Source organism: Rhinolophus hipposideros (assembly GCF_964194185.1).
Source record: "Rhinolophus hipposideros genome assembly, chromosome: 10".
NCBI classification, from domain to species: Eukaryota; Metazoa; Chordata; class Mammalia; order Chiroptera; family Rhinolophidae; genus Rhinolophus; species Rhinolophus hipposideros.
This window is the reverse complement of record NC_138056.1, coordinates 23,352,710-23,372,890: the sequence shown is the minus strand read 5'-3', so window position 1 is coordinate 23,372,890 and position 20,181 is coordinate 23,352,710. Positions and strand designations below refer to the sequence as shown.

Sequence of the window (20,181 nt, the reverse complement as noted above, 5' to 3'; positions counted from 1 at the left end):
CCTCCCCATTTACCCTCTGGTAACCACTAAACTGTTGTCTGTGTCTATGAGGTTTTTTTTTGTTTGTTTATTTGCCTTGTTCCTTTGTTGCTTTCAGTTTTATATTCTACATATGAGTGAAGCCATATGGTTCTTGACTTTTTCTGTCTGACTTATTTCGCTTAGCGTAATAATCTCAAGATTCATCCATGTTGTCGCAAATGGCACTATTTCATCTTTTCTTATGGCTGAGTAGTATTCCATGGTGTATATGTACCACATCTACTTTATCCAATCATCTATCGAAGGACACTTTGGTTGTTTCACTCTCTTGGCCACCGTAAATAATGCTTCAATGAACAGCAGATGATCTTCTATGTGTGTGGTGTCTTAGTCCATAAGAGGAGGTCATTATGTCTGTTTGACCTGCCAAGTAGGGGCTGTGATGACAAAATTGGAAGGAGATGAGGCCATTATTTATAATACTTAAAATTTATAAACAACCTGTATCTTAACAGTTGGGGGATGGTTAAACAAATAATATTATAATACATACTACATCTTAGCGGCAGGCAGACTTATCCAATATGGAAAATACTTTAATGTAATGTTAAAAGAGAAAAAGCAAGTACAAAGTTGGATGTGCAGTGTAGTCACAGGTCTGTAAAGCATGCAAACCAAAGCTTTCCAAGAATGAAGTCTAGACATGTAATTCACCATTGTATGCGTCCTGGTTTTCTCAGTGTGGTGGGTCATGCATGAGGAGAGGGCTGAAGGAGGTGTGGGTTTCTTTTTCTTCTGCTTTTCCAGCTTTTCTAAATTTTCTGTAATGATCACATAAACTGAGGTTTTAAAAAATGACAGTGAAATTGTGTAAAATGGAGGAAAAGTCAACTTTATTTTTAAACCTGTTTCACAAAGGATTTGAAAGCGATAAACTTTTTTAAAAAAAGAAAACAGCTGCAAAAGAGCTGCAAAAGTTAAAATGCTTCTGTAGAAGCAGTAAACAGCATATTTTATTTGCTGGCGTCGCTTCAAGGAATGGCAATTTGATTCTATTAACTGGCACATTTCGTTTTAAAAAGCCCCAAGAGAAATCATCCTAGGCAAGAATGTCCCAGGCGCCAGACTTCAGAACTGTTGGGTGTGGGGTGAATGCTTCAGCATAGCAATGGTGCTTAATCCATCTCTTTTGACCTTCTGGGAATCGAAGCCTGACAGGTCTCTGTGATTTAGAGCTGTGCTCAGTAATGTTTGCCTATGCAGCACCAAAGAGACACATTGTCAAACTCATGAGAAAGAGGCAGCTACTGTGTGGACTCCAGTCTCCTGGCGTCCCTCTGGGAGGACAGAGCCCACCCCACACCTAGACATAGAGAAAGACCTACCCCTTCCTACGTGGAGCAGAGAGCCTTGGACCTGAAGTCAGAGACATTGAGACATACTCGACTATAGGGTAACTCTCTGTGTGACCTTGGCCAAGTCAGCACTTGACCTCCCTGAGCCCTGGTTTCCTCACCTGTAAAATGAGGATAATAACCTGTATCCTCTACCTCATAGGTACTATGAGGAACAAGGTGAGATGAGGGCGGGAATATTCTGCAAACTATAAGTGGTTCCACAGATGTGTGGCGTTGACAATGCCTGGTCTGCAGGCATTTCTGAGTTCTGAATGGCATCCGGGTGTTCTGAAGGAGCCTCTGAGTAGGATCTGTGTGACTACCTATTCTTATTTCCTTGAGCAAGGAAGAGAAGAGGGTCTTCTTGCTTGCTTTCACTCATTTTCTACATAAATCCATCTTCCCCTATCTTTCTTCATCCAATGCCTCCATAACGATACTTTTTTTTTAAGTATCTTCCTTTTAAAGTTTAAGATACTTCCTTTTAAAATTCCTTTTAAAATTCTTTAGACTACAAATCCCTTTGTGGGAAACACGGTCTGCCTGAACAGAAGGTAATTGTTCGGTTGTCCCCGGAATGCTCATATTTGTAAACCTTCAGAAAGGGTAGCGAGGCTGGGGCTTGTGCAGGAACACACCACTCTTTCGCACCTTCTTCTCTGGTGTATGGGACGTACCTTTGCATTTTTTGAAGACCATTACCCTATTTTCAGCAAAGAATAATCCATGTTATTCTAAGTAGAAGAAAGTTATGGGAGGTATTTGGTGGGGGAGAGATTGGAGAATCAGTGGGAATTCATTGAGAAAAACAAGAATTCAGTAATTTGACGAGAATGATGTGGCTTTTTTTCCCCATGAAAATTGGGGTTTAAATAAAAGAGTATCACCTGTTTCACAGCAACATTCCAATGTGCCGGCTGCTCATTGGTGCTGTGGCTTTGTTTCTACTCTTGCAAAGCCCTGTGTTATCTTCAGATAACTTCCTCTGAGTCCCAGGTACCATGATAGAATTTTCATTTCTCAGTTTGTTCTCTGTGATATTCCAAACAAACATGTTCACTTGGGCTTTTTTTTCATTATCTTGATTACAACTTCTTGTCGTCCTTCATGCTATTTGGCAGCCATGATACCTCTTGCTCCATCTCTCCTCCTACACACCTGTTTCACCACACACCCTTCTGCAGCCTCTTACTTCCTACCTGTATTAGTTATCTATTGCTGTGTAACAAATTACCACAAACTTTGTGGCTTAAAAAATGTTCATTTATTATCTCCCTGTTTCCGTGGGTCAAGAGTTTGGGCACAGCTTATCTGGGTCCTCTGTGCAAGGTCTCATAAAGTGACAATTATGGTGTTAACTGGGCTGTGTTATCATCTGAAGGTGTTGCTGGGGAAGAAGTCCACTTCCGAGTTCATTCAAGTTGTTTGCAGAATTTATTTCCTTGTGGCTTCCAGCTTGAAGGCCTTGGCTTCTTGCTGACTGTCAACTGGAGGCCACCTTCTGTTCCAAGAGGCCATTCATAGTTGCTAGAGATTGCTGCAGTTCTAGAGGCCACCCACATAATTTTTTTTTTGCCACATGGGCTTTCCCAATATGGCCTCTTAATTCATCAGGTCATCAAGGAGAGTGAGTCTGCTAGCAAGATAGGGTCTTATTTAAGATAATGTAATCACAAGAGTGACATCCCATCACCTTTGCCATATTCTATTGATTAAAAGCAAGGCACAGGTTCTACTCATTCTAGAGGACAGGGGACACACAAATGCATGACCACTAAGAGATAGGGATCAGGGGACTGTATTAGAGTGTGTCCAACACACCACCTGTATTAAACTTCTATTTCACTGCCTTCGTTTGAATGTGTTTTAAACTCTCTGCAGTTTGGTTATGGCCTACTTCTCCTAACTTACTTTTCCCTTCTTTTTTTTTTTTTAAGATTTTATTGGGGAAGGAGAACAGGAGTGTGTATTTCCAGGACTTTTTCCAAGTCAAGTTGTTATCCTTTTAATCTTGGTTGTGGAGGGCCCAGCTCAGCTCCAGGTCCAGTTGCCATTGTTAGTGGCAGGGGGCACAGCCCACCATCCCTTGTGGGAGTCGAACCGGCAACCTTGTGGTAGAGAGGACGTGCTCCAACCAACTGAGCCAACTGGGAGCTCAGCGGCAGCTCAGCTCAAGGTGGCGTGTTCAATCTTAGTTGAGCTGCAACAGCCTGAGCCACCGATCCTGCCCTCCCCTTCTTAATACATACCATTTACCTCTTATTTTCCCTCTCAAAATTTCTGTTCTCTCTTATCCCTTCCAGAACGTAACTTTAATACAAATATAGTTTATTAGCATAGACATAATTCTAAATATTTTTTTTTATAAATCAGAAGTCATTTTCATTGAAATGAAGAGTTCTTTTCTGATTTTGGCTTCTGAATCCTTTTGAGAATCTAATTAAAATGACAGACTCTCTTCTTACAGGTGAGGGATACCACCCAGTACGGTTTGTGTTATTATTGCTATGCAACAAACCAACCCTCGCTTAGTGTTGTCAAATAACAACCATTGTTTCAGGAATTCCTGAAACCATTCTGTTTCAGGAATTCAGACCTAGCACAGTGGGTATGGCTTGTCTCTGCTTCATGATGCCTGGGAGCTCAGTAGGAAGGGCTCAAACAGCCAGGGTGATTTCAATGGTTGGGGGCTAGAATTATCTGGAGGCTTCTTCATTCACATGTCTTTGCCTGGGCTCGGAGGACTGGGAAGGTTGGCTTAGCTGAAACTATTGACTGGAGTACTTACACATGGCTTCTCCATGTGGCTTGGACTGCTCACAGAATGGTGGCTGGGTTCCAGGAGGGACAGAGAGAGAGCATATAGAGAGCGAGTGTTCCAAGAGACCAAGAGAAAGCTATCTGGCCTTTTATGATGGTAGCCTCAGAAGTCACATGGCATTTCTTTCATGCTCCAATTGGTTGAACAATCTCCTGCCCACCCAGATTCAGGGGAGGGGACACAGACCCCACCTCTCAATGGGAGGCATATAGGAGAATTTGTAGTAAAAAACAAAAACAAAAACAAAAAAACTATCACATATACAAACACAAATATTTTAAAGGACTACATTATCCTGAACTCTGAGAATTGAAAGAGACCATAAAGGATTATCTGTTTTGGTCTCCCACCCATGACTATACTCTTTACAACTTTCCTGTCATCACATGCCTGGATCACTGCTGGTGTTTCCTTACTGGTCTCCTGTCATTCACTCTTGCCCCTTTCCAGTCTGTTCTTCATTACATAGCCAGGATGATTGTTCTAAAACACAAATCATCCCCCCTCATCTCCATCCTCCATCCCTTCAAATAAAACCTATGACACCTCAATCACCTACCTCTCCAGCCTTATCTCATGCCATGACTACTAATGTTCTACCCGATCTAGCTATGGTTACCTTCTTTCAGTTTCTTGTATTGTTTATGCTTCTTCCTGCCACAGGGCCTTTGCATATGTGTATCCCTCTACATGGAATGTTTTTCCATACTCTCTTTTCTTGGTTAACTTCTACTGATTATTTGGATCTCTGATTGATAGTCACTTCCTCAGTGATGTACTCTCTGACCTCCCTGATCAGGTCACGTCCTCCAATGGCATGCTCTTAACATCTGTGCATTTGTCAGCTGTAACATTTATCATTTTTATATTTGTGAGAATGTTTAAGTCCCCATAAGACATCTCCCGTAAGTCTTTGAGTTCCATGGAGCCATAGACCATGTATTTTTTTTTTACTATTTATTCTTTATACCTTACATATAAACATTATAGATATTATTTTCTAAGTATGAATATTTTTTTTAATTTTAGAAGTGAAAAAGTTTTAATGCAGCCTAAGAATTTGTTATTTCTTTGTTACCCTACATTTCTATTCTAGTTCGTAAAGAGCTCCAGTCAACTCTGCCTACAGGCAACATAAGCGATTGTTTTTTTAAATTAAAGTTTATTGGGGTGACAATTGTTAGTAAAGTTACATAGATTTCAGGTGTACAATTCTGTGTTACATCATCTATAAATCCCATTGTGTGTTTACCACCCAGAGTCAGTTCTCCTTCCATCACCATTTTTGATTCCCTTTACTCTCATCTACCACCCCCCTCCCCACTTGCCCTCTGGTAACCACTAAAGTATTGTCTGTGTCTATAAGTTTTTGTTTCTCATTTGTTTGTCTTGTTCTTTTGTTGTTTTTTGGTTTGTATACCACATATCAGTGAAATCATATGGTTCTCTGCTTTTTCTATCTGACTTATTTCGCTTAGCATTATAATCTCAAGGTCCATCCATGTTGTCACAAATGGTCCTATTTCATTTTTTCTTACTGCTGAATAGTATTCCATTGTGTATATATACCACAACTTCTTTATCCATTCATCTATCGAGGGACATTTTGGTTGTTTCCATGTCTTGGCCACCGTAAATAAAGCTGCAATGAACATTGGAGCACACGTGTCTTTATGTATAAATGTTTTCAGATTTTGGGATAGATATCCAGGAGAGGGATTGCTGGGTCATATGGTAATTCTATTAGTAATTTTTTCAGGAACCTCCACACTGCCTTCCATAACGGCTGCACAAATCTGCATTCCCACCTACAGTGTATGAGGGTTCCTTTTTCTCCACAGCCTCTCCAACACTTGTTACTATTTGTCTTGTTGATGATACCCATTCTAATGGGGGTGATGCGATATCTTATTGTGGTTTTTATTTGCATTTCTCTGATGATTAGTGATGTTGAGCATTTTTTCATATGTCTATTTGTCATTCGTATGTCCTCTTTGAAGAAATGTCTCTTCAGGTCCTCTGCCCATTTTTCAGTTGGGTTGTTTTTTTTGTTATTGTTGTTGAGTTGTATGACTTCCTTGTATATTTTGGATATTAGCCCCATATCGGAGGCGCTGTTTGCAAAAATCTTCTCCCAACATAAGCTATTCTTAAAGGGATACTCCCATCCAGTTTCTGTCTAGACAATATTTGGACTAAGGGCAAGCCTTTATATTTAATCCTAATTTATATCTGCCTTTAATAATAATTTCAGTTAGATGATAAGTCTTTGAAGTGTGTTTCTCTGAAATTTCTCATATCAGTTTTTCTTTGAATTCACTGTCATTTGCTAAATTCTATGAATATGCTTTCTTCTTTAGCTTTATCTACGTCATGTTTTTTAAAGTCACTAAGTTCTGAGGTCAAATATGTTTGAGAAATATCCCAAACATATTCCAGAGTTCAAATATATTTAAGAAATATTGGACCCGGTTTAATTAAACCATCCAACATCGATTTACTGAGTTTTTACTACATTCCAGGCACTCTTATATGTTCCTGATTATGATAGTTCTCCGGGCTTTTAGTTGAATGTTGATGTAATGGGGTATGCCCGCATAAATTCCAAATTCACTTCTGGTAACAATTTCGGAATGGGTTAGGGTAAGTCAGGTTATGCTGCAGTAACAAGCAACTACCAAACTGCAGTGACTTAAGCAAAAGCTTATTTCTTGTTCATTCTGTCTGTACATCTTTCTGACAGCAGAGGGCCTTTAGTTATCATACTCCTTAAGAGGCCCAGGCTGGTAGACCAGCAAACATTTGGAATATTGCTAATTTCTCCCTCCTCTTCCTCCTCCTCTTTTTCATTCACTTCCTCCTTCTCCAGTAATAGCTGATTGAGATATAATATTGTTAGGGATTTTTTTTTTTCCTGCAGAGAAAGCAAGTTCTGGAGTCTTGCTGCAGCTTTTAAGTGTTCTAGCCTACAAGTGACACACATCACTCCTGGTCACAACTCATTGGCCAAAAAAATGATGTACATAAAACTAAGGAAGAAAGCATATTCATAGAATTAGCAAATGACCACAGAGGTATCCAGGAAGTGCAGTCCTACCATGGTGTTCCAAAGGTGAAGAACCAGAAATACATGGTGAACAGCACTAATGACTATTCCGTGTGAGTGTAGTATGTACACTTCTCAAAACTGTTTGTAGAAACTTTTCTTCACGAGGCATCATGGAACACTGCGTTTCTTAAGGGATACCTTGGGACACACTGGATTCTATTCTAGAAACAACCAGGTCCAGTAGAGGCAAATTCCCTAGAAATCATCCTTCACTTCAGCATGGAGCTTTCCATCAGCCTCCTTAGACTGTGGCCATTCAGTCAGTTGCAACTCCACCCCAATCCCCATCACCATTCAACACCCATTCTTCCTTCCTGTTTGCAAGACTTTTGTGAGTTTGTCAAATATTGTGCTGAAAGCAAAAGCTACTATGTCTGTAGCATCCTTTTTGAGTTACAAGGCTACTTACTTGAAACAAGATTAATTGGGTATGACTCTTGAATGCATGAGTTGAACCTATGGTTGAAACTATTACAATGACACTACAAAAGAAGAAACGCTATATAGATTTCAGGCAAATAATAAAAATGGGTTTGAAAGTGTTACTGGAAAACATCAAAATGCAAACATTACAGGCATACCTCATTTTGTTGCACTTGGCTTTATTGAGCTTCACAGATTTTGCATTTTTTACAAACTGAAGGAAAGTCCCTCCGCCAGCAAAAAGATTACCACTCGCTTTATTTGTGATAACTCGCGTTATGGCGGTGGTCTAGAACTGAACTTGCAAAACCTCTGAGGTATGCCTGTATATGGATGTGTTATATTCACCAGTATAAATGCCACCCATATACGGAACCAAAAAGGCTGCATGAAAAGTATGACGCTGACACTAGCTAGGGGAGAAACAACATAAACAGGAAGGATTGAGGGATGAAAGCAGTATCAGCCTTCCATGTAAAACTGCAACACTGAAATTTTAGAAATTGTAGAATTGCAATACTTCCATGTAAAGTGACCGAGAGTGAACACTTCCTTAGGCTGCATGTGGTAACAGAAATGCAATTTCTATTGCAAACCATGAGGCAGTTCCCAAGGAGTGCATGCATTTTAATGAAATGCTGCGTTAGAGATCGGTGTCCCATAGCTGTATATGCCACTTATTTCTGTGTAAGTGGTTTTGGATAACAAGCCTGAGGGAATTGGACCCTGCAGGTAAGGGCTTTAGTGATTTTGATCTGGCCATACCAAGACAAAGGAGCTGAGAGGGGCTTTGAGGACGGCTTGCCCAGGACAAGGGGCTGGTTCTCACTTTCAGAATGGAGTGAACAAGTCCATTGACTTTAAAGTATATTGGTTTACACCCTGATGTGTTTTAAAAATGACTAAAGGCCAATTTCTTGGGTACCTGTAAGTCCCAAGAATGAGGAATTTTTAAAAAAATAAAATCAAAAAGGAAATTTTTTGTGTGATAACTAATTCAGAGTAAAAGACACCCTCTGTCCTTACTTTTCCAAGTTTTAAAAAATGAAACTGAAAACAATAATTCAGAAAACCATCACTATTTAACTTTTGTGACTGAAGAGAATATTGCATATTCTAAGAACTCAAATATTTTAAGATTTCTGGTTTCGTTGTTTGGTTTTTTGTTGGCGGAATACAAGGGGGGGTGGACTGAAGCCCAGACACTGGTTTGAGAGAAGCAGCAGAAACAGAAAACACTGCACTGGGAACCTTGTGTCTGGACCTGCTTCTGTCCTTACTCAGTTATGTGGCTTCTGGCAAATGGTGTCCCCTTTCTGGATCACAGTGTCCTCTTTTGTTAAAAAAATTAACAAAACAACAGGAGCTGAGAGCCTGTAATGACAGCTCATTTGTGTAATGCTTTTTCTTTTCTCTTTTTTTTAACATTTGTTGAGTGCTTTTCTGCTTGGAGAACCCTTCCTTCCACCTCCATGACTTCATTTGCTCCTCACAGCAGCCCAGCAGAGTAGTTACTGAGCTTTGTACAACAGTGACCCAAACAAGGACGCACATACAGCTCCAGGGGGCTGGAGGGCGCATGCAAACCCAGATTTTCTGGCATCAGCGCTTGGCTTGTTTGTTTGTTTCTGTTAGACAGTTCTAACGGTTTTTTTGGCTAATAATGTAGAGAGTTGTAGAAGTATCTTTTCTTTTTTATTTTTATTTTAAAATATGTGCAACAGTGCTTGAACACCTCTGGGGACGTCGGCACCCTCAGCACCATAGAGCCATGGAAAGAGGGACAGTATCACCAAACAGGATGTTGTTTCTCTTCCCAGCGGTGAAATTTCTAGCTTTCCAATCAGTGATTTCCTTGCCGCCTTTCCTGGGGAGGCCACCTCTGTGTCCTGTCGCTTTACCCTTGTGCCTACAGCTCTTCATGTCGGAGCTGACCACGCTCAGATGTCCTCAGGGACTGCAGTGACACAGGCCTCGTGAGAGGTGTCTCTGGTCCTAGGTTGGACGTGAATAGTTTTTCTCTCAGAGATAACCTAATCTGAGAGACATCTCCTTTGCTTTTTGACATGGCATGAATGATAGCGTCAGGAATTCTTTGAAATCAAACAAAATAAAGATGTCTGCTTTGTGCCATCTTTCTAATCACAGGCCATCTCAGTTATCCTGCTTGACGTGCTTCAGGGTCCTAAAAAAAAGACTTACATTTGGGTACTCGGTCCTTTCATTTTGCATTTGGGGTTTTTGGATGAGATTTATTGCGGTATCATTGGCCATGGCAGGTAGTCATGTTCATCTTTGATTTTTTTGTATTGTGAGTTTCATAGTCCAACTCTCGGAGATGGTATAGAAAAAAAGATTTAAAATACATAAGTGTGTCCCGCATCTGCTTAAACATCACTTCACAGAGACTACTTCTCACCAACCTTGCCCTGTAGGTTTGCTGTTCATTTGCATATTTATCATTGCTTAATTCATGGTTTTAATGTGTCTAATGAGTCTTTGTGATGAGATCTGAGCAGTACCTGTCTTGCTCATCCCTTCTCTCCAGGACCTACCTCAGCAGGCACCTCATGATGATCTGATGTCTGACTGCTCGATATTTCATTTCGCAGGAACAAACAATCTACAGATAACTGTCACTCCAACCCCAGAAGCATTTCCTCATGGGAAGTTGTTACCGATCTCACCAACATGGCCTTTCTCAGAAGTCCAGTCTTCCTCAGCAGTGGACAGAATCAAGAATGTGCTGGGACCATCCCCTGACAACACAAGCGTGCTCCAGTTTGCCCGAACACCTCTTCCCAAGACACACCGCAGAGCTAGGGCTCACGGGGACTTCTCTTCTTCCCCTTACCAAGGAAGTGGATATAGCACCTCCCTTGAGCCTTCCAAGGATTCCACTGAGTCCCTGGTCCAACCAAGACCTCAAAGGGGAAAAGAAGCAGCTGCCGTGACAGGTTTGCCTCACACCAGCATGCTCCTCCCATTGTCCACTGTCCCATCAGTGACGTCCTTGAGTGCTGTCCTCCCATCTCAGTCAGTACGGGTAGGGACTCCTTCCATTTCAAAACAGCATTCCCTGAGGTCAGATATCCTCCCACTTCTCCCACAATCTCCACCATCCTCTTCATTGACTCCTGACTCATCTCGTTCCATCATCTTTTTTAAGCCAGCTGAGCGACCCACCAAAGTGCCTTTATTCCCTCAAACAGCTCCAACTGATTCCTCTTCAAGTCAGAGAGTAGCTAAACCCCCAAACCCATTTGCTAATGAAATGAACCACACTCCACCCAAAAATGCCCAGGATTTAATAGGCATCCTTCGCCTAAGTTTTTTTGGATCCTCAACAAAGCAATATTTGGAGCTCTCCCCCACCAAGGGTCCTCGCTCAGCAGACTCCCCCACTCCTGAGTTTTTGAGTTCCATGGCAGAATTGGCCCATCTGTCTCCCCGTACCCTAGCACCTGGAAGTCTTCGGCTTCCAGGTAGAACTCCCTCAGGGTCAAGGTCGCAAGTGGCTTCAAGTCCTGCATCCACCCAGCCAGTCGAAGCTGAGGTGGCTGAAAGAGTGCACAGTGGGGTGTCTTGGCCGGCTTTGAAGAGTGCAGCAGCGAACCATGAGGCTGTGCCTTCACTGTTCCAGACTGCAGAGTCAGTGGCAGTGGAAATGACCAGCAGAAAGCTAGCCCCTGCTACTGCAAATGAGTCTGCTAACCCACCTCATTTGTCAGCAGCTCCAGAGAATTCCGAAGGGCCTGCCCTTTCAGCAGAACACACACCCTCCTCTTTGGTGCCTTCTCCTCTGCCTCTCACCACAGCCAACCGAGGACAAGCCATCCTTTCTGGGACGATTCCTGCATCACCATCGAATGGCGCAGCACCAGTCTTTCCCTCCACGGCCACTTTCTTCCAGCTGGCACAGAATCATGCCTCGCCATCCGCCGAACCCAAAACGCCAACTCCTCAGAAAGAGGGCTATGACGGACCTCCTCCTACAGCAGCTACAGACTTCCTCCTGTCAAGCCAATTTCCTAATTTTCTCTCCACGACTTGGACATTTCCCCTGCAGAAAGAAGGTAGTGTAATAGCTGTTTTAAAGAAAAACAAAAAGGCAAATTCGACAGTTACTCTCCAGACCCTTCCAAGTAAGGAGATTCCAAGTCTTCACACTGTAAATGGATTCACCTCCGATTTTAGCACTGATCGCAGTTCATCTACTGTCATTACAAAACCAGGAACAAACCTTCCTTCAGAGTTACCTCCACGTTCCATCCCCTTCATACTAGCCTCCCAGACTGTTTCCCCATCTCCCAGCTTTTCCAACAGCAAGCCAGAGACTTACACAGCTGCAACAGACCATTCTGAGTTGCCAGTTTCATCTTCCAAACAGGTGACAGCATTTCCCTCCTATTCTGAGGTCTATGATTTCTCAACAATGGGAAACATGAAAAAGCCAGCAGTCACAGATGTCTTCTGGAGTTCTCTTTCAGCAGAAACTGGATCTCTTTCCACAGAACCAACGCTATCTGGCTTGCTGCAGCAAACAAATTACGATCTAAATGGGCACACAATTAGGTCCACAAGTTGGGAAACTCATTCAGCTTCATCTACTGCTCCCAGTGGTTTAACTTCAGCTGTTCGTACCATAAAACCTCAGGATTTCAAAGACACTGCTGGGCATTTAGCAACTGCAGAAGGTGTTAGCATTCAGGAGCCAGTGCTTGATACAAGCACAAACCAGCCAGTCCAACAGTCAGATGTTACTGTGGTTGGAAACCACACAGATGTCTTGTCCACAAGTAATAACAACCATTCCGGAGGCTTCCAAGCAGCTGAGGTTGAAGATTACCCATCCGCAAGTCAACATGTCTTGTCTCATCCCCATCTACAGCTACCTGCCCATCCAATACGTTCTCTCTTGCTAACCTCTACAAGTCTGCCTTCCACAGCTGGCTCACAGGAAATGCTTTCAGATGGAACGGATACAAGTTTCCCAATTTCCAGTAACATCTATCCGTCTCCTGTACTAAATGCTTCCGCACCGTTCCAGAGTATCCTGAGACATCACTCTACTGCTGAATCTCCTCTGTCAACCAGTGCCTTATTCAGGCCCCCTTCCAAAGTGCTGCTGGCTTCTCAGCGCCCCAAGAAATGGACAGGTGCAGCCACTAATGCAGGTAGTTTGCTTCCTGGCACCCAGAAAACAGGTATGACTGCTTCCGTGGCTAAAGCGTCTTCGAGCTCAGCACAGATATCCAGCTTTGCTCAGAAGGAGCAGACACACCCTCTCAGGCTGATGAATCAGTTAGCAGCGCCACATAGTCATGTCCTTGATTCTCTGCTGACTTGATTTTTTGCAAAGTATTCCGCATTTAAGTGTTCTTATTACCAACCATAGCTTTGCTCTAAGAGGCATTCTCATTGTGGTTAATTGACTTTATGAGCCTAAGCTGTTTTGCCTAAATTTCAGAGTACAGAGACTTTTCACCCCCACAAACCCGTAAGTCACATCCATTCATCACCACAACAAGTGACGTGTGCACTGCAGGCCAATGACAAACTTTGTTTTTTTTTACAGGGGATTCCTCAGTGTCGCTCAAGGCAGAACCGACAGTAGCAGCCGCAGCTACGTTGTTTCTGAGGAAATCAAATCCACCAGCGCTGTCTGCAGCCCTGGTTGCTAAAGGTACCAGCAGCAGCCCTTTGGCCGTGGCCTCAGGGTTCGTTAAGAGCAGTCTGACCACTGCTGTAGCTAAAAATGTCACAGACTACGGAGCATCTGGCCCAAAGGCCACACCAGGGGCAGTCCATCCGGCCTTCTCAATCACACCAACCTACATGTTTGCAAGATCAGCACACACCATGAGCACTCACACAGCCAGGCAAGGGAACGTGGGCACCGCCTCTGGCCTGTTGTCCACAACACACCTCCCCAGGAAACCACAAGCCATGCTCACGAACTTCCCAAACCCCACCAGCCTGGACATGCCCAGGACGGCCACCACACGCCCGCTGACAATCACAGCAGCCTTGACGTCCATGACCGCACCAGTAAGGGCCACCCGCTGGCCACCTCTGCCAGCAGAACACTCAGATACTGCTCTTCCCGCTGCGTCGACACCTATGGCCACGACTGGCAAAATGGCGTCCAACCTGGAGTGTCAGATATCCAGTAAGCTCCTGGTGAAGACGGGTAAGATTCCACTCTCCTGATTTTACTGGAAAGCAGCAAGTACATAATGGCCTCAGAGACTCAACAGAATTATTTTTATTTTTATTTATTAATTAAATGTATTGGGGTGACAATTGTTAGTAAATTTACATAGATTTCAGGTGTACAATTCTGTATTACATCATCTATAAATCCCACTGTGTGTTCACCACCCAGAGTGAGTTCTCCTTCCATCACCATGTATTTGATCCCCCTCACCCTCATCACCCACCCCCCACCCCCTTACCCTCTGGTAACCACTAAATTATTGTCTGTGTCTATGAGGTTTTCTTTCTCATTTTCAACAGAATTCTTAGCATTCTTTCAGATCAGTGGTTCTCAACCAGGGGCAATTTTACTTCCTCCTCGCCCAGAGGACATTTTGGCCACAACTTAGAGGGTAGGGAGGGTGCTACTGGCCTCTAGTGAGATAGAGGTGCACAGGATGGTTGATAACAAAGAATAATCCAGCCCCAAACTTAAGTAGTGCCCAGGTTGAGAATCCCTGATCTTTATCAAGTGACAGGAGAGGACAAGCATGTGACACGGATTCTAGTCTTGGGATCAGTCCTGATAGCAGAGGCCCTTGGGAAACCAGTTCGTCCAGAAGTCCGAGAAAGCAAATAGGCACTAAGTTTTCCCTGTCGAGAGAATAAGGGATGTCTCACATGAATGAATGATGTGTTAGTAAAATACAAAATCCTGGGACGTACTTCAGAACTCAGAAAGGCCTTTTGTCATGTGTTTTCTCAATCAGCAGATACTAAAAGTACAACTACAGTATACTATGTGGGTGCCTGGGATTTCTTTTGATGTTGAAAAGGAGACAGATCTTCTTGAAAATGTTGCAGGGGGGAGGTGGATGCTGTCTTTCTAGCCCCCACCGCCCAGTTGCAGCAAACTAGGCCAGGAAGGCACGGGGTTCGTTTAATAGTGTGGTAGTGTTTGCTATAAAAAGCATTAGACATTATTTGAAAGAGTATGCCAATGTGGAATGCTCGCATCCTGCCTTCCTCTTCACCCCACAAGGAACTAAATGAAATTATCTCATGAGACATATCGTATTCTAAAATGGGAAATTGTGAAACTGGGCAGAGCTGCAAGTACAGTATTTCCTTCTCTATCTCAAGAAATTACACCATCTGGTGTTCTAGTTTCCCCCCTTTCTTCCTTCATATCTATGCCTCCTCCTTTGAGTGGCAGGCAACCTCAGCCACTCAGATGCAGAAGTCAGGAACATTCTCCCCCTCTCTTCTTCACCGACCTCTCCCTCCCCTGTCACCCCAGACACACCTAATCACCAGTTCCTTTCAGGTCTACTTCCTGAATACCCCTTCTCTCCACCTGCACTGCCACCTCCCTAGATCACACTGTCACTGTCACTCACCTAAGTTTCTGCAACAACAGCCAAATTTATCTCTCTGCTTCAGACCCCCACCCCCAACCTGTTCTCCAGTCTGCAGCCAAAGGAACCTTATAAAATGCATGCCTTTGCTTGAAACCCTTCACTTCCCATTGGCCTCAGGACCAAGCCTGAACACATATACTGAAATATTTCACTTCTCTCCCTTGTGCCTTTGCACTTGGTCTTCCCTCTCCTGGGAGTGGGTGGGGACAGTTCCTCCCCGACTTGGCCTAGCTCACTCCCATTATCCTTTAGGACTCAGCAGAAATATCATCTCCTCCAGGAAACTTTCCCTGATCCCCATACCCTTGCCCAATTCAGGGCTGGATGCTCCTCCTAGGGGCTCCAACAGCATCTCAGCTTCCCTTTAAATAGCACCTGTCACATTCAGTCTCAAATGCCTATCTTCATCCCAGGTCTCCATCCCTGTCTCTGTCATACTTGCAGGGTGGGGACTGCCTTCCTGATTCAGGGTTGTTTTAGGCTGTAGTACCTAGCTCAGGGCCTGAACTTAAGTAAGGCTCTTGGGGAATGCAGTTGTGGGAATTTCCTTGCATGCAGACCTATCAGGGCAGGCACTGCTGAGCCCCACCTCTGAAGGTCACAGGCAGCATTGGTCAGAAATGAAGTGCCACCAGCACACTAGCTATCTCTCCATGAGGACCACACAAATGGCTAGCGCCTTCTTCCTTGAATAGGATCCATAGAACTACTACTCGAGCCCACCCCTCTCAGCCGAACTCCTAGCTGATTGGACCTGTACTCGCCAGTTTTCCTTAACTTGTGGGAGGTCGTGGTGGGAGAGAGGAGGGCTTCTTTATTAGGAGGTCTGCTGCCTTATCTTGATTACTGCACTTCTGTTTTGCCCCACAGTTCTCTTTCTGACCCAAAGGAGAGTGCAGATCAGTGAAACCTTGAAGCTCAATGTAGCCAGAGGGCTGACACAGGCATTGCGGAAGGCATTCCACCAGAATGACGTCTCGGCTTACGTAAGCCCCTTACTTTTGTAACCAGACTAATCCGTCTGCATCTTTCTCTTGGGTCCAGAGTAGGTTTCCTCCTCCCTGGGTACCATAACCATGTTTGCAAGAAGTAGTAAATTTCTTCATTTTGGCACATAACTCATGTGTAGTAACTGGAGAAAAAGGTCAAATATCAAGATGGAAAACAGGCTAATTGCCCTATGTCTAGATTTTTTTTTTTTTTTTTACGTCTGGTTATACTGTTTGAAATTGTCCTATTATCCCATTGTTTGGAGATAGTATTTAATATTGTTAGTGCAATTCTCCAGAAACCATCCATTGCTTTTTCCTTTATCTTCCTCACCATTGTAAATAGTGATTTATTTCTGGACATTTAATAATCACTCTGACTTGTAAATTGGGTCCAACTTTGCTTAAATTGCCAGCAGCAGAGAGGGAAGTAAACATTTTTTTTCTCCAAATACTTTAATGCCAGGTACTATTTGACAACTGCTAGCCAATTTTGATGGCATATCCACGTGATGGAAGCTTTGCTTTACACACTTTGGGTTTCATTCCAAGTTTTAAAGCAGTAAATGTGATAGGCAGTTGGTGGACAACGCTTTGCACCACTTAAAAATATTGCTCTGGCCTCTTCCTTTTATGCTTTGTTCTACAGCTGCATTCAGCTGGGTGGTCCTCCCACCACACCAAGGACTAAGAAAAGGTTTTGTACATAGTTTATTGGTCATTGTCACTCTCTTTTATGTAATTCTGGGGGGGGGGAAATGAAAGAAAGAAATGCATTCCGTCAGAGGCACCTGTGGTTTCTGCACCAGAAACTTTATTTGGAAGTGGAAAATGTGAACGTTTCCATTGGTCGCCCTGTACAGTAAGCATCATCATTTGCAGACGACCTTCACAATTTTTGCCTTTCTTCCATATCATCACAGACCGCTACGAAAATTAGTACTATGTATTACTTTTTTTTTAATCGGCTCATTTTAAAAAACTTAAATATATTTCTTTTGAAAGGATGTTTGATATTACCACAAATGGAAAATCAGGATCATTTGCCACAGAGAAAAGGTAATCATAAAAACGAGAATAATGGGAACAACTTGTTAACTTCAAGCTAGACGTGGTGGGCAAAAATATGATTAGCAAGGTTTGGAGAGGTGTTAAAAGTAAATGATCCCCAAACTGAGACTTGGTCCTTGAGGTAATTAGAAGGACTAGTACAGGAGTCCCTTTCTGTCTGGTGTTGCTTGGTGCTGTGTCCACGCTCTGTCCATAAGTATCTCTTGTTTGACCTAAAGCCATTTCAAACACCACCTTGGGGAACAAAGTGTGGAGGAACCAAAGGCATACCCAGCCTGTTGCAAAATCAGTTGTCTTGATTTCTTCAGCAAATACACACCACACGACTAAGGAAGATGCAAGAATAAGGGTGGGGAGGAAGTGGGTGTTAAAAGCACCCTGAGTTGTTAATGTAAACACTAAGAAAGGAAAAACAAATAAGAATAAACTTCGAAAGCCTCCAAGTCTTCCATTTGGGTTAAAAGGCGCTCAGATCATCAGTGCCCCCTAGGACCCAGCTTTAAGAGAAACTCTCGGCATCCACCCCTGCCTTGGTCTTGAATCAACTTGTAAGTCAAGAATGGAGTCAAGTCTGAGCACTTGTTCTCTCAGCTTCTAGAGAGAGGAATTCACCTCATTTACTACTTGACCCCTGTCCTGAAGGTGCCCCCACTTAATCTATCATTTCTGTTTTTTAATTTTCACAATTGATGAGAAATATAATAAAGCTATTTTCCCAGCATTCCACTCCCCGGCACTCTCTTTTGCCTGCCGTCTCGGGTGATAGTTGGTGCTCACAAGATTATACTGAGGCCCTTAAGGAATCAAAAAAGCACCAATTTAATTCTATTCCATGTAGGTTCAATATAAATTATATTTTGTTGTATTCTGACATTTTGAGACTTGCCTTCCACATATGCTTTATAGGATTATTAGAATATTTGTTGAATGAGATCCTATGCCCCAGCCATGCTAAATAACAGTTGTGGTCCTAGGAAACACCAAGAAGAATTTAAAGTACTGTGGAAATAAATACAGAGGTCTGGGGGTCCGTTTGTTTCATAGGTGGATATCCTGGAACATTCTCACAACGTCACAGTTGGTTATTACGCTACCAAGGGGAGGCTGGTGTACTTGCCTGCCGTAGTGATTGAAACGCTGGGTATTTATGGGGTCAGCAACGTCACTGCAGACCTGAAGCAACATACCCCGAACTTGCAGTCTGTGGCACTACTTGCCTCTCCATGGAATCCCCAGCCTGCAGGCTACTTCCAGCTGAAAACAGGCAAGTAACGCAGAGGAAAAGGATTCTTACCTGTTCTGGGATTGGGGGCGTTACCCACAAGCCACCTGTTTAAAAGGTCCACTGCTAACTGCTCTGTCATCTCTTAAAGTCCCTTCCTCAAAGGGCTCTGTGAATCAAGTGTCCCGTGCCCTACACCACAGCCTAAACTTTTCCTGGATTTATTAGAAGTATTTCTTCACAGGAGCCTTTCTTCCTAATGTATGTAATTGGTACTTATGTGCACCAAGTACTGTACTTTTTTTTCTGTATTGCTGATGGATACTGATAAGAATGAATATCCATGAAAATCTATGCTTTAGAGCAACACGTTCCAGATGCCACTGAATCAGAGTCTCTGAGCTTAGGCCTTGGAATCTTTCTTTCAAGTTCCCTGCCGATTCTGATCTCTTTGTAAACCACAGAAGTGGAGACACCATTAAAATGGAAAGACTCAATCAACTTAGTAATGCAGGGCAACTGATTACTTTTTTCCCTCCAACGCAACGGAAGGCACGATTTCTCTTAGGCTATTTTTTTGTCAGTCCTGAAATAGCTGTCTACATATTCAATCAAATGAAATCACAAAATCTTTTGCATTGGAGGGAATCTCAGGTCCCATCACACTTTTAATTCTTCTAGGTTATAAGTCATTTTAAGAGCCACCTCCAAAACAACAACCAGACTTTTTTATCTTTACTTGCCTAATTTCTTTAGTGTAAAATCATGCTGTTTTGTATTATGAGCATGACTCCTATCAAGTCCAAGGAATGAAGACACAGTGTTGGTGAGCGTTGATTTGCTACTGTCATTCTAGTGCTTCAGTTCGTGAGTCAGTCCGACAACATACAGTCCTGCAAGTTTGCTCAGACGATGGAACAGAGACTACAGAAGGCCTTCCAGGATGCCGAGGGGAAGGTCCTGAATACCAAGAGCAACCTGACGATTCAGGTAAGGAGGAGGACACTTGAGCCATGTACTTGACAGAGGCCACCCATAATGCAAATGTTGGCAAGAACTTGGTCCGCCATTTCAAAGCTGCCTGGCGTAAGTGTAACTTTGTACTTTGGGTATGTGGCGTAGATAGGAGAAGTTTATCACTCTGGGGCCACTGATTCGAGTTCGTCTCAGCCACAGGGAGGATGGCTGGGGTATGGATGCCGTGTTGCTGTCTACCTGCTGTGGGTTGGGATTTTATATTCATTTTTTGATATGAAGCTTCTTTGGGCCTGTCCAAAACATTTATTATTTTTAAAATAATAAACTGAAATGTACTATATAAGACATGTCAAATGTCTCATAAAATGAATCATGTCTAAACAGCTAACTCACTAAGACTTGCCTATTCTGTGGCTTTCATTGAGTTATATTCCAGACATGAATAATCACCTTACTTTACACACACACACACACACACACACAACTTAGGGCTTACTATGTGCCAGGCCTGTGCTAAGTGTTTTACAAATGTTTTGCTTCATAATACTCAAGACATCCTTCTGAGGTATT

The 20,181-nt window shown here is 43.0% G+C and overlaps 1 protein-coding gene across 3 annotated transcripts in view; it reads left to right on the top strand.

The window, feature by feature from the left end:
- KIAA1549L (KIAA1549 like) overlaps window positions 1-20,181 on the top strand; it is a 268,405-nt gene that overhangs the window by 139,057 nt on the left and 109,167 nt on the right. For 2 of the 3 annotated variants that reach the window (XM_081063642.1, XM_081063641.1), the window contains exons 2-7: window positions 10,345-10,689; window positions 11,467-12,939; window positions 13,311-13,925; window positions 16,222-16,337; window positions 18,456-18,675; window positions 19,490-19,623. In XM_081063642.1, coding sequence (XP_080919768.1) covers window positions 10,345-10,689; window positions 11,467-12,939; window positions 13,311-13,925; window positions 16,222-16,337; window positions 18,456-18,675; window positions 19,490-19,623 — 2,903 coding nt within the window. The remainder of the gene's footprint in view (window positions 1-10,344; window positions 10,690-11,466; window positions 12,940-13,310; window positions 13,926-16,221; window positions 16,338-18,455; window positions 18,676-19,489; window positions 19,624-20,181) is intronic. The other variant, XM_081063643.1, reaches the window with a different exon arrangement.